The 13621-nt window shown below is 61.2% G+C and overlaps 6 protein-coding genes across 6 annotated transcripts; 4 read left to right on the top strand and 2 right to left on the bottom strand.

The window, feature by feature from the left end:
- Positions 1–159: 159 nt before the first annotated feature.
- BKCO1_5300022 (o-methyltransferase) lies at positions 160–1434 on the top strand (the record flags this gene model as incomplete). Its single annotated transcript, XM_020277128.1, has 2 exons — positions 160–382; positions 431–1434. The coding sequence occupies 2 exons, from the start codon at positions 160–162 to the stop codon at positions 1432–1434; spliced, it is 1227 nt and encodes a 408-aa protein (XP_020127281.1).
- Positions 1435–1721: 287 nt separating this feature from the next.
- Positions 1722–3484, top strand: BKCO1_5300021 (ncs1 nucleoside transporter; the record flags this gene model as incomplete). Its single annotated transcript, XM_020277127.1, has 2 exons — positions 1722–2553; positions 2601–3484. The coding sequence occupies 2 exons, from the start codon at positions 1722–1724 to the stop codon at positions 3482–3484; spliced, it is 1716 nt and encodes a 571-aa protein (XP_020127278.1).
- Positions 3485–4922: 1438 nt separating this feature from the next.
- BKCO1_5300020 (uncharacterized protein) lies at positions 4923–5417 on the top strand (the record flags this gene model as incomplete). The annotated part of the gene is made up of 1 exon (XM_020277126.1): positions 4923–5417. The coding sequence occupies one exon, from the start codon at positions 4923–4925 to the stop codon at positions 5415–5417; it is 495 nt and encodes a 164-aa protein (XP_020127279.1).
- Positions 5418–5541: 124 nt separating this feature from the next.
- Positions 5542–7236, top strand: BKCO1_5300019 (uncharacterized protein; the record flags this gene model as incomplete). Its single annotated transcript, XM_020277124.1, has 1 exon — positions 5542–7236. One exon carries the CDS (start codon positions 5542–5544, stop codon positions 7234–7236), a length of 1695 nt encoding a protein of 564 aa, XP_020127315.1.
- Positions 7237–7733: 497 nt separating this feature from the next.
- Positions 7734–11081, bottom strand: BKCO1_5300018 (nonribosomal peptide synthase-like protein; the record flags this gene model as incomplete). The annotated part of the gene is made up of 2 exons (XM_020277123.1): positions 7734–8438; positions 8547–11081. 2 exons carry the CDS (start codon positions 11079–11081, stop codon positions 7734–7736), a joined length of 3240 nt encoding a protein of 1079 aa, XP_020127223.1.
- A 1126-nt stretch (positions 11082–12207) lies between these two features.
- Positions 12208–13507, bottom strand: BKCO1_5300017 (o-methyltransferase; the record flags this gene model as incomplete). Its single annotated transcript, XM_020277122.1, has 2 exons — positions 12208–13232; positions 13282–13507. The coding sequence occupies 2 exons, from the start codon at positions 13505–13507 to the stop codon at positions 12208–12210; spliced, it is 1251 nt and encodes a 416-aa protein (XP_020127219.1).
- Between the last annotated feature and the right edge of the window lie 114 nt (positions 13508–13621).

The raw sequence follows: 13621 nt of genomic DNA, 5'->3' as shown, positions 1-13621 counted from the left end.
GCTGAATGGCAGACGCAGACAGCAGCATGTCGCCAGCTGACGGCGCTGATTGGGCAGGATGGTCGGCTTCCGACGCCTGGACGGACCTTCTTCGGGCCTCGACCTTAAAGGTGCTGGACAACCTGCGTCGACGGAAGCGAGCACGCCCTGAAGCACACAATGGCCGTAGACTCAGCTCTCCTGGAACTCCAGGCTGCCCTGACCAAGGCATGCGAGGCGCTGGAAGGGCCGCTCAACCAGGAACGCCTCGAGTGTCTGCAGGACGTGAACAAGCTACCTAATAAACAGTCCAGCCTGATTGCCTCGCAAACGGTTGACCTCTTGGACCGGGCCCAACGCCTGGTGCAGTCGCCAGTATCGCTGTTGGCTGAGCACTACCTCGGTATGTAACCCGCCTCTGCTTTGTCATGCAACCGCTGACAGTCTCAAGCCTACTACGACACCAAGTGCCTGTGGGCAGCCGTGTCCAACGACATAGCCGATCACCTCAAAGATGGGCCACGCACAGTCGAACAGCTGGCCGCCCTGAGCTCCCTCCAGCCCCTCCGTCTGCGCCAGATCCTCCGCGTGCTGCACAACAACGGCATCTTCGCACACGACGCCGCGACCGACACGTACTCCAACAATTCCGCCTCGACGCTCCTCACAAAAGACCACTGGACGCAGTGGCACACGTGGGCGGACCTCTACGGCAACGAGTTCTACGACATGGCGCGCGGGATCCCAGCTGCCATCCGCTCGGGCGAGACGCGCAGCTCGGCGCAGATCGAGTACGACACGACCAAGAGCATCTTCGTCTACTTCGCCGAGAAAGGGCTCGTCTCCAAGCTGCACCGCACGCTGGGCAGCGGCGCCGTCGCCCAGGCCCCCGGCATGATTGCCGACTACGACTGGGCCGAGCTGGGCGCCGCCACCGTCCTCGACGTCGGCGCCGGCGGGGGCGACTTCCTGGCCAGCCTGCTGCGTGCATACCCGGCGATGAGCGGCGCGGTGCTCGAGCTTCAGAGCGTCGTCGACCTGGTGCGGCCCTTCTTCACCGCGCCGGACGGCAAGTTCAAGGACCTGGCCGGCCGTGTCGAGGAGTTCCACGTGGGCGATTTCACCAAGGAGGTGCCGGCGTACAAGGTGTACACGATGAAGTGGTGCCTGCACGACTGGAAGGACGAGGACGTGGTCAGAATCCTGGCCAACGTGCGGAGAGCCATCGTCGAGGCGCCCGAGAGCCGGTTGGTGGTGATTGAGTCCGTGTTGCAGGACGGACGGTCGGGCCGCATTGCGCGGTATGGAGACATCACCATGATGGTGGGGGCAAACGGGCAAGAGCGGACTCGCGAGGACTGGGAGCGGTTGGCCAAACTGAGTGGGTGGAAGATCAAGAGTGTCTCTCCACTGCGCAATGCCTGGCCCGCCGCCATCGACCTTAGGCCCGTGTAGTCCATGCGGATATGATTAGTAAAACCATCTCTTCAAGCAGCTCGTGAGCTGTTAGCCCGCAAAGACGTCACTTCTCGGCATCTTGCCAATAAGAAACTATGTGACACTGCTCTCTCGTTATCCATTGGCCGTATCTTCCTGCCTATCCGCCTCTTCCGGTATCTTTGCGGGCTGTGAGATGGCGTTTGCAGGAGCATCTCGGAAGCCGATGGCAAGACATAAAACTGCCTCTCCCCCGACGCTGGGCTGAGTGCAAGGCCTGCAAGGAACACGCATTGACGCCCCACATGTATGACCCTTCCGCTCGTGTATACCCACCTGATTGGATGTCTCACATCCCGTATAGGGCCTCGACAGTGACCGGCCGTTTCAAGGCACGGCTGTGCCTGGAGCAAGACGACTCGAAAACCGCGAACCAATGGATCAACGATGACATCCGACCGCTGCCACCAGCACGACGGCAGTGGACGGCATGGACGTACGCGGCATTTTGGCTGTCGTGGCACGTCTCCCTGACCAATTTCACCATTGGGTCTTCGCTGGTGGCCCTGGGCCTGTCGGTGTGGCAAGTCATGCTCGCCATCATCGCCGGGCGGCTGATCATCGCCGCCGTGGCCGTGGCCGTTGGCTTCATCGGCGCCGACTGGCACATTGGGTTTCCCGTCTACTCGCGCGCCCTGTGGGGGATGCGGGGATCGTACATCCCGATGGTGCAGCGCATCCTGTGCGGCATCGTCGGCATTGCCGTGCAGTCGTACCTGGGCGGCGTCTGCGTCACCGCCGTGCTCAGCGCCATCTTCCCGTCCTTCCACCGCATGCCCAACACGTTGACGGCCTCGGCAAATGTGACGACCAAGGAGCTCGTCGGCTGGTTGGTCTTCAATCTCCTTTCCGTGCCCTTCCTCTGCGCGAGGCTGGAGCGGAAGGCCACCATCAGGGTGTTCGTGGCGTTGAATGCGTACTCGTTCTTCACGCTGCTTGGAATCATGATTTGGGCCGTCGTCCGCGCCGGCGGCGGCGGCCAGCTCCTGTCCCAGGGGCCGCTTCCCAACAGCAACATCGGCTGGGGCATCTGCAAAGCCATCACCACGGTGATAGGATCCATCGCAGTAGGACTGAGTGCGTATCCATCTGCTGTATCGCGGCATCGAGCTAACAGGTACCAGTGAGCCAGCCAGACTTCACTCGGTTCGCCCGCACACCGGGGGCACAGGTGACGGGGCAGTGGACTTCGATCCTGCTGTTCGGCACGCTGATGCCGCTGCTCGGCTGCGTGACAGCATCAGCAACGCAGGCCATCTACGGGCAGCCAGTGTGGAACCCGACCGAGATGGCGCTGCGCTGGCTCGAGGCAGACTACAGCGCAACGTCGCGGGCCGGTGCTTTCTTCGCCGGCGTCGGGCTGATGGCGTGCCAGCTGGTCGTCAACACGTTCGAAAACGGCTTCAGCGCCGGCATGGACCTCGCCGGGCTCGCGCCCCGCTTCATCAACATCCGCCGCGGCGCCCTGCTCGCCCTCACGCTCGCGGCAGCCGCGTGCCCGTGGCAGCTGCTCACCAGCGCCTCCGTCTTCCTCAACGTCGTCTCTTCGTACACCATCATCGTCGGGCCCATCCTCGGCATCCAGATCTGCGACTACTGGGTCCTGCGCCGCCGCCGCGTCCAGCTGTCCGCGCTGTACGACCCTGCGCCCGGGGCCGCCTACCACTACTGGCACGGCTTCAACTGGCGCACCATCATCGCCTGGGTCGTGTCATGGGCTCCCCAGCTGCCGGGCTTCGTCAGCGCCATCGACCCGAGCGTCAGCGTTCCGTTTGGTGCGGCAAAGCTTTTCGATCTCTCTTTCCTCTTTGGCGGTGCCGCCGGGTTCCTGATCTACCTTGGCATCAACCTGCTCTTTCCCCCCGCCAACCTCGGCGTGGTCGACGACGGCGATGTGTTTGAGATTTTCTCCGACGATGAGGCTGTAGTACGCGGGGTCGAGGTCGAAGTCGCCGACAAGTTGCCGGCCGAAAGCAGGGAGCTTGCGGGGAAATTTGCCGAGGTGTAGCGGTCCGTGTGCATTCCAAGGGTGGATACTGAAACAGGTAAGGGGTTACCACATGGCTAGTGTACCCGTTTGTCCATCCTCTACCCGGGCATCCGGGCCGGAGAGATTTTGCTGAAACAAACTCGGTTGGAGGCCATTGAGTCAGCATAAGTCCGTTTCCTACGATATAACTGGATTTCGTCTAGAATAACGTTTCACAAAATAGTGATATACCAGTTGCTACTTTGGACAACTACGTAGTTCCGTCGCGAACAATATCTGGCTGGCTGGCGTGCGTGAACATCTGAAGCGTATCTTTGGCACAGGCCCTTCTAGATCTGCATCAACCGCTCAACCGATCAGACTCGAAGGGCAACTTCCAATCGACAAGAAGCCATGTAACCGCGGGGCCTAGGTACGGCGGGCGATACGGGCTCGCGTCTCAGACCACCAGCACAGATCTGCACAGAACTAGAAGTGATGGGGCCTCGCAGGGGCCACCAACAACACAGTCTTGTCAAGAATAGAAGGTGGTCCCTCCTCGCAGGGGCCACCAACACGGAGCTATGCTATGTACAGAACCAGATGTGATGCGGCCTTGCAGTAGGTCCCAACGGGGCTTGCTAAAGTGCTCCCCCTCTTGTTCTAGTGTAGTACCGAGTACCCGGGCATGCGGATAGGTTTCGTTTAGTAGGTAGGAGATAGCCTCGCTTACAACGAAACACAGTTACCTTAAAAACTGTTACACCGTGCCCTAACATAGTCTGCCGTAGCCTGCCGTAGCCCATCATACACACCATTACTTGGTTATTGCATGGTGATTCGTCTGAAACAAAAGCATTAAGCATTCGTGTATACTCAAAGCCATGTAACAAACCATCTGACGGCCCAGTCATTCGACTCTACACTGGCATTGTTAGGGGGTGGGAGGACACGTTACCTAGCCGGCCCCGTTCCCAACGTACACCGATGGAGCTACGTAAAGTATAATATATTGTCACGTTTCGGACCACGACCAAGGCAGTAAGGTCGACAGTCGAATGATGCACGTTGACTGAAGCTTCATTATTCAATGCAAGACAGCAGTCTCCACGGCCACGCGTCTCGGCCGGGTGGAATGGACGGCGAGGCTCAGTCAGGCCCGGGCACGCCGCGGGCACCCGGCACAAGCGAAAACGCCCAGACACCAGCTGCTGCAGCATCGGGCGAGATGGGTTCCTTGGCCATGTTGGCCCAACTCGAGCTTGTCTGAGATGCTCGCCTGCGCTGGTGAGCATACATCGCGCTTCATCAGACTAAATGCTGCATCGGGTGCCGAGACACGGCTGCGGGACGGAGACCGAATCGTCAATCGTCGTCCATTTAAGAGGCGATGATGTGAGGCCTTTCTCGGCGGCACTACCAAAAGGGAAGAAGCTGTAAGTTGCAATCGGGATAATAATACTGACATCAGGAGAACATGGCCACCAACTGCAGCTGCACGCTGTCGGCGCTGCGGGTGCTGATGCGGGTCGAGCAGCTGGAAGGGTCGGCGGTGCCGCTGGAAAGGTCGCTGGAGCTGATGGAGAGCAGCGAGGTGGGCTGCATGACGGTGCTGAACTGCGAGCGGTGCCGGCAGCACCGGTTCTCGCTGGCCAGCGTGACGGTGCTCAGCGCGTGCATAATCGAGTGGGTGCGGCGCACGTGGCTGGGCGACGACGGCAGCGCGTGTGCGGCGCGGATATCGCTGGGAAATTACGACCTGGATCCCACCGACGCCGAGATGCTGAGTCGCGAGCTGATGGCCCTGCAGCTCTCCCACTTCTCCAAGGTCATGGCGCTGCTCAAGGCCGCCCTCGGCACGCTGGAAGCGGGCGGGCCGGCGGAATCCTTCCTCGACATTGTCCATGCGAACCTCCAACAGCTGCGGGATTACACGCAGCGAATCAGGGCCCTGGCGGCGGCGTCGGACTGACTCCTGCGCCCCCGCGTCTGCTGGGAGTTGTGGGAGTTGGCCCCCCGCACAAAGGGCAGCACTTCGCTGCTTTATCAACACCCGCCCCGAAGACGCAATTGTGCTCCGGAAACGCACCATCACCATGGAATCCGGCCGCATCCCCAACAGACGAGCCGGGCAGCAGCCCAAGGCGCCGAAGATCCGCCTGTCCTGCGACAGCTGCCAGGCATCCAAGATCCGCTGCGGCCAGGAACGACCCGCGTGCCGCCGGTGCGTCAAGTACAACATCGACTGCGTCTACAGCCCGTCCCGCCGCGCTGGACGCCCCCGACCCCGCAAGACGACGCCCGCCGAGCAGCCTGCGCAGACCCATGCCTCCTCGACGACGGCAGCCCTCCCGCAGACGGCGTTGCCAACCCCCAACACGGCGCCGTCCCCTCCCCGCAAAGACTCCGCACTCCCCGGCGACGTCGACTACGACACGATCGTAGTGGCGGCGGCTCCGCCCGCCTTGGCCGCCGCCTCGTCACCTTCCGCTCCTCCCGTGCCGTCCACCTGCGCCGCAGCCGCGAGGTCCGGCTTTTCTCCCATATCCGGCCCCTGCGCCGGCGCCTCGCCCTCGCCGCAGCCCAACTCGACAATGACCATGTCCGGCTTTCTGGAGAAGGAACAGCAGCAGCAGCAGCAACAACAACAACAACAACAACAACAACAACAACAACCTTCACCGTCGACGGGCCACGATGACGACGAATCAGAGCCACCGCAGCAGCAGCAGCAGCAATGCCACGACGTCGACCCCTTCTCAAGCATGGTCGACGTCCACTTCGGGGCGGCGGACGACGACGCCTTCTCCGCCATGTTGTTCCCCGACGACTTCGCCAGCCACCAGCCCGCATCATCGGCGGCCGGGCTGCACCACGTCGACCACTCGGCATTGACGTTTGACTTTATGCTCAGCCCCATGCAACAAGACTGCGGCAACAACTTCCCCGGCGGCGGCGGCGGCGGCGGCGGCGGCGGCGGCGGCAGCGGTGGTTACCTACGCGGATGCGTGGACGACTCGAACTCGTCGTCGTTGTCGTTATCGTCGTCATCGTCATCATCATCCTCGTCGTCGTCGTCGTCGACTGCCGAGAGCAGCAGCAGCAGCAGCCTCGACCAGGCGATGCACGACGTCGACGTCGACGTCGACATGGGCGGGGAGTGCCTCTGCGCGGCGACGCTGCTGCAGCAGCTGGCCGAGTCGCGGCCGACGACGTCGCGCTGCAGCGGCCCGGGCGGCAGCAACAGCGCGTTCCTGGCGACGGCGGTGCAAAAGTCCAAGGTGCTGCTCGACCACTGCTTCCGGGTGCTGTGCTGCGGGCAGTGCGGGCGGCGGCTGTCGTCGGCGCTGATGGTGTGCCAGGCCATGGACGAGGTGTCGATGGCGCTGGGCATGGGCACGCTGTGGGCCACGGCCGCCGCCGCCAACAACAACGGGGCGGATGGGGCGGCCATGAACGGGGCCAACGGGGCGGCGGGCGGGGCGGCGACGCGTGGCGAAGGCTTGTCCTCCCTCATCATGGGCGGCGGGCTGGCGCACGACGAGGAGGCGCCGTTGCGGTGCGGCACGTACTCGGTGAGGGGCGCGGACCGGAGGGTGGTGCTGCGCGCCCTCATCATGAAGCGGCTGGCCGAGATGCAGAGCGCGATGGGCAAGCTGCAGCAGGTGGTGGTGCTGCCGCCCTCGGGCGCGGCGGCGAACGCGGCGTGTCAGAGCACCTGCGCCGGCATGGTGTCGGAGCTGAGGGGGAAGGTGACGTCGAGGATCGATTTGTTCAAGGTGTTACTATAGTTGGTTTCTTTTGTCTTGTCATGCAGATCAAATGGAGTTTCAATCTACGCATAGCGTCTTGCTATTTTCAACCGTTGCTGCATCTTTTGTCTCATCTCGCAGATCAGATGGAGTTGCAGTCTACGCATACGGACGTAGTGTCTTGCCAATTTTCAACCGTTGCCGAAGCAGTGCGTGAATTCCCCTGCATGGTGGACATTAGTATCATTCCTACAGGATTCGATGGCTGGCTCTCTGGGACGGGCGTTGCATATGTACCTGACCTGGCCCCCTGCATGACATTCCTGCAGGATTCGATAGCCGGCTCTCTGGGACTGCGGTTGCGTACCCACGTGCCACCCCTGCATGGCATTCCTACAGGATTCCGTACCTGGCTCTCTGGCACCGCCATTGCGTACCCCCTGCCCATGGAGTCACGCCACGCACCAGCAGGAAGTTATGGATGGAAAATTCAATAGTTGGTCAACAACAAGTCTATATATATGTACATACTACTACTATGCAGCAAAATTGGCGAGCCGCGCAGCGATGGCCTTCAGATCGACCTTGCCCGCGCGCGTCATGGGAAACTCGTCGACGCAGGCAATGGCCGAGGGCACGGCCTGCCTGGGCAGCTGGCGGGCGACGGCGGCCCTCACGGCGGCGGGGTCCAGGGCGGCGGGCTGCACCATGGCGACCAGCGTGTCGCCGCGGCAGGCGCGGGTGAGGGCGACGGCGGTGATGGCGCCGGCGGGCAGGGCGCGCGCGATGCGCAGCTCGAGGTCGTCGAGGTCGAGGCGGAAGCCGCGCAGCTTGAGCTGGCGGTCGGTGCGGCCCAGGCACACCAGCTCGCCGCGCTGGTTCCAGAAGCCGCGGTCGCCGGTGCGGTACATCATCTCGTCCAGGCCGGGGCACACGGGGTCGGCAACGAAGCGCGCGGCCGTCTCGGCGGGCAGGCCCACGTAGCCGCGCGCGACCTGCACGCCGGCGATGCAGATCTCGCCCACGGCGCCGGGCGGCACCAGGCGGCGGCCGGCCGGGCCCAGCAGGTAGACGCGCGACGTCGGGTTCGGGCGGCCGATGGTGACGGCGCGGCCGGGGGTCAGCCGCGCGATGGTGGCGCCACAGGTGCCCTCGGTTGGGCCGTACATGTTGTAGAGCTTGCGGCCAGGCGCCCACTGCTCGACCACCGACGGCGGCACTTGCTCGCCAACGAGGTAGACCTGGGGGGAGGCGGGTCAGCGGTGTGCGGGTCAGGGTCAGCGGTGTGCGGGGGCGGGAGGCGGCGGGCAGGCAGCGGGCAGCGGGCAGGCAGGGGGCGGGCGTCTTACCGTCTTGAGGTTGGAAAAGTCGGCGGCGGGGAGGGTGCGCGCGACCGAGGGCGTCATGATGGCGCTGTCGGCCCGGCGCAGCACGGCGAACGGGTCGGCGGTGCTGCGCAGCACGAGGGTGGCGGCGTAGCTCAGGGCAGAGAAGATCTCGTGGATGCTGCCGTCAAACGCTGGCGACATGAACTGAGCCACCCGCACGCCCGGCCCTGCGTGCAGCCGCACCTCGACGTCCTTCTGGAATGCCACGAGCCCCTGGTGCGTGCACACGACGCCCTTGGGCGTGCCTGTCGACCCGGACGTGAAGCACAGGTATGCCGCCGCCGACGGCCGCAGACGTCGCGGCGTGCACGGCTCCGTCCGCGCCGGGGGAGCGCTGGCGGTGAGCGTGTCCAATACGAGGCAGTGGGTGCAGTCGTCGGGCTGGAAGCTCAGCTGCGACTCGTTGCCGACCACGAAGACTCTGCTGTGGGCGGCGGCAAACATGGTGGTGCGCAGGTCGTGGGGCAGCGTGGCGTCGAGGCTGCACATGGTGGCCCCGGCCTTCAGCACTCCCATCAGCCCGACCACCCAGTCGACGCTGCCGTCGGCGTGCACGCAGACGGCTTCGTCTTCGGCGACGTGCAGCTCGGCCAGTGCGGCGGCAACCTGCGACGCGCGCTGGTCGAGCTCCCGGTAGCTGAGGCTGCGCTCGCCCATTTCCACGGCAGCGGCGTCGGGGTGTGCCTCCACTGCCGCTTCGAACAGCGAGACGAGGTCCTCGGGATGGGCAACACGCGTTGTCAGGCCCGAGATGCAGTTGCCCAGCACCCGCAGCCGCCTCTGCATCGGCACCGTGATCAGCGAATCGAGGCACTGCCCGACGCTCGTGGGATACGTCAGTCTCTCGAGCGCGTTGACGAAGCAGGATGCCAGCCCTTCGGCCGTCTCGCGGCTGTAGCAGTCCGGGTGGTAGACCAGCCGCAGGTTCATGGCCGCCTCGTCCAGCGCCATGCTCAGTGGGATGTTGCTCTCGAAGTCGTAGCAAGGCGCGCGCATGGGCTGCACCGCGCCGTGGCCGTGCGAAGCTGCCTGGAGCCCGCGCGTCACAGACAGCGCCGCCTCGAAGTTGCGCGCAAACCCGTGCGCCGGCGTGCTCCACTGGAAGCACGAGAGTTCGGCCAGGTCCCGCAGGATGCGTCGCACAAAGTCGCCCGTCGAGCTGCCCGAGTCGATCGAGACGTGCAGCGGGAGCGTGTTCAGCAGCGGGCCGATGACGCTGCTGATGCCGTCGATTGGGAGGTTCCTTCCGCTGAGTATTGCACCAAACACCACCTTGTCCGAATCCGTGTAGAGCGCCTGCACCAGCGCCCACGCTGCGTGGAAGAACGACGCCACCGTGATGCCGAGCGCCCTGCAAGTCTCGTGGAGCCGGTCGGTGAGATGGTCGAAGTCGATGTACACCTCGTTGTCTCGGTCTCGGTCTCGGTCCTCTCTGCGTCCCTCGGGCCTGGGCAGACCCAGGCTGGCTGCCGCACCCACGTACTCGGCCGACTTCCTCGCCCAAAACTCAATCGCTTCCGCAGAGGATTCCTTCTTGATCGCGTCGAGCTCCTGGGCGGCAGCCAGAAAGGACTTGCCCGGTGCCACGTCCTTCTCTCCGAGCGCCACCCGCCGGACCTTCTCCGCCAGCTGCTCCATGGAGAACCCGTCGAGCAGCGCATGATGCACCGAGAGGACGATGGTCGCCTCGCTGCGGCTGCAGTCCGGAGATCGGAATATGACGCTTCTGAACCGGAACCCCGGCACCAGGTGAGACTCTTGCTTTGCCATCTCCGCCTGGTATGACTGCCGGTCGAAGGTGACGACTTCTTCCCAAGGAATCGAAACCTCCCGTAGCCGCATCGTGTACGAGTTTGGCGTGTCTTCCTCAAACACACTTCGGAAAATCGGCTCCATGCTGACCACCCTCTTCCACGCATGCTTCATCACGACAACGTCTTCCAACCGCCATGTCTCGAAATACCGTATTGTGCTCTGCCCGCCTCGGATGAAGACCACCTGCATGTCCGTTGCTGGTGCCTCTGTCGTGTTCGTGTCCGCTTGTGTTTGGTGCTGGGAAGCGCGTCGGTCCAGCGAGGATGGAACCGTTGCTTCCGCCGTGTCCGTCTGTTGTCCGAATCCGTCATCCTCCGGGCTTGTGTATGTTGAGAACGTGTCCGCCGGTTCCATGTCTCCATCAAACGATGCCGGTTCGACGAATCCCGAATCAGTCGTGGCAGGCGTGTTGGCTCTCGAAGGCCCAGCCTCTTGATACGAGCTGAACCTTTTTCGAGCGGGAAGGAGCTCTTCTATCGAAGGAGAAACGAGTAATGAGAGAACGGTGGGTGGCTTTTCAACAATTTTCTTACACTCATGTTGGACTTCCACCGCCGATAACGAGTGCCCGCCCAGTTCCGTAAAGCTCTTGGAAGTGTCGATGCCATCCACGGGAAGGCCCAGTGCTTTTGCGATGGACGAAAGGATGAGCTGTCTCTCAGAACAGACGGTGAGGAGCATGGTGGAACGCGTCGTGTTTTTTATTATTTTTCTTTTCAAAACAAAAATTGGTCTTGTGCCAACCACGCGCACCTGTTAAATGCTACTTCTTAGAATCCCACACTGGTAATTATCCGAGCTCCGCCTCACATGTGTACCTGTGTTCGGAGACCGACCACAGTCTCCCATCTGTTTGGACTCGCCACATAAGGAGATTAACACGGGGCGATGGCAGAGTCTGTCCCGAGTTCTGCCGGGGCTTCAGGTGAGGCAGCCATGCGTTCACAGAGACGTCTTCAGTCTTGTACCCTCGGACTTACGAAGAGCTTCACGCAGACAACCATCTACAACCATCAACCATTGATAATGAGGCAAAAATTACTCGTCTTCTTGATCTGATGGCCTGGAGGCTGCTGCGCGACATGAACACATACGTATCGATGCATGACTTGGAGCGAAAGCAAGTCTTTGCCGCCATCGACCCGTTCTCCGGCCACAAGTTGCAAGGGACACCAGTTTTCGCTTCGGAAACCGAGCCCAGCGATGCTGGTCCTTCCAAACGATCCGTACGCTTCCTTTTGCACACCGTACCTATGAGGACAAGAATCTACCGGAGAGGAAGGGCTGGCGTGCAGACTGCAAAAGAGATCAGTCACTCGAAACTCCTACTTGTTCTGCTGGCCGCTTCAGTGACCCCGCGCTTGGGCTTGTTGAAAAGCGTAAGAGAACTAGACACGTCGCTCTTGTATTTTCCTTGCCCTTGTCCGAGCAATAAGAATGGTTACGGACCAATATATCCAGACCTATCATGTGCTCTTGCTTGCCCGTATGGCGCTTCTGCGAGATTCCGTAGCTTTTTTGAGCTTACTGAGCCTTGGTATCGCCAAAACGAGAGGTGGGTCCGCGCAGCAATCTGCAGGGCTGCGTAGAGTCGTACTTTTTCAAGAAAATCTCCGCAGGGCATACAATTTGTGCACGTGGATCATGGGCCGATGCACGTTTAGAGGTACAGCATAACTTTTCATTGGGTGGTGAGCAAACAAAGGAATAAAACTACTCGAGATAAAAAGAAATTGTTCAGTCTTTGACTCTGTTCCCACGCAACTCGCCCACCCGGGCGCCTTCCAACGGCAAGACCGCCAGTCTCTCACTGTTGCCAGGCTTTTGGTCTCATTTCGAACGCACAGTGCCACGCGTTACGCAACGGGTACACTTTCGTAATGACCCAACCTGAACTTTCCGCCAAAGCAACCCACTCATCCCACGTCCTCTCCACTCCATCCGCAGCAATCATCATGTTCATATCGCCGTATCTTGCCAGCCTCGAGCTACGCGTCGTATCGAGAATCGACTCAAGCACTATCAGCCGGCTGTTCTCCCCTGGTATGATGGCCTTTGCTATGTTCTGCAAGATCCGTCTCGCATCGCCTTCTCTCCAGTCATGCAGAGTCCACTTCATCGTGTAGACCTTTGACGGCGGGATGCTCTTGAAGAAGTCGCCGCCGATCAGGTTCTCCGTGCTCACGCGTGGCCCCAGGTCTGCGAATTGCCCGCCTGGCTCGTGGAAGAACGGCCGGACATGGTCGATGATGTGCGGCTGGTCGAAGATGCCGCCCCGCATCGTCTCGTGCGCTCGAAGCAGTAAAGCGATAAACGCACCGCCACCGCCGCCAATATCGATGACTGTCTCGTTCGCGATTTGCGACCAGGGGTAATCTGCCAGGATGCCAGGCGCTTGAGCGGTCGCTCCAGCTCCGAAAGTCTTGTGCAGTTGCGGCACCCAGCCGCGGCTCTTGAAATAGTTGAACATATCCACGTCTGTGTCGTAGTTGATTTGGGCGGGCGAGCGTGTTGCGTCCTTTTGTAGCGAGTCCGGAATCCCCCGAGCCATGTCGTAGAATTGATTGCCGTACAGGGTAGCCCAGTTGTGCCATTGGGTCCAATGATCGGATAGGAGGAGGGTGGACGTATGGTTATTCCGATACTCCTCTGCGGACTTGTCATACGCAAATATGCCGTTGCTGCTGAGGACGCGCATCACCTGATGAAGCCGATCTGGACGGGCTTGGCAAGCAGCTGCCAAATCCTCCATCTTCGTGGGGCCCATCTCGCGCAATCTGTCCGCAACTTTGAGATTCACTGCCCCGACAAGGCATTTCGCATGGACATAGCCTACGATTTGGTCAGAAGTGTAAATCTGAGGGGTGATCCTGAAATCTACCTAAGAAGTGGTCTGCAAGGACCAAGTGACCTGGTTCGAGCATCTGTTCGATTTCATGGAGAAGGTCGATGGATTTGCTGGCCAGCTTGCTCAACTTTGGGTCGGGAAGCGCTCCTTCGCCATGGTCGTGTAATGAATTGTGGAGCTTCAGATTGACCTCTTCAGACTTCAGTGTCTGCAGTAGGCCTTCGAGGTCACTGTTGAGTGAAGTGAGCAGGGTATCCATATTGGGACTGCAGATTGACGAGGTCCCCAAGAATCGAGCAAATTGTGTTGAAAATCTGTAGTACGTAGAAGGCTTCTTCCAATTCGATAAACTAGACAGCTGCATCTTTATATC

Source organism: Diplodia corticola, assembly GCF_001883845.1.
Source record: "Diplodia corticola strain CBS 112549 chromosome Unknown scaffold53, whole genome shotgun sequence".
NCBI lineage: Eukaryota > Fungi > Ascomycota > Dothideomycetes > Botryosphaeriales > Botryosphaeriaceae > Diplodia > Diplodia corticola.
Note: the sequence above shows the minus strand (reverse complement) of the source record. Positions and strands in the feature narration are given on the sequence as shown.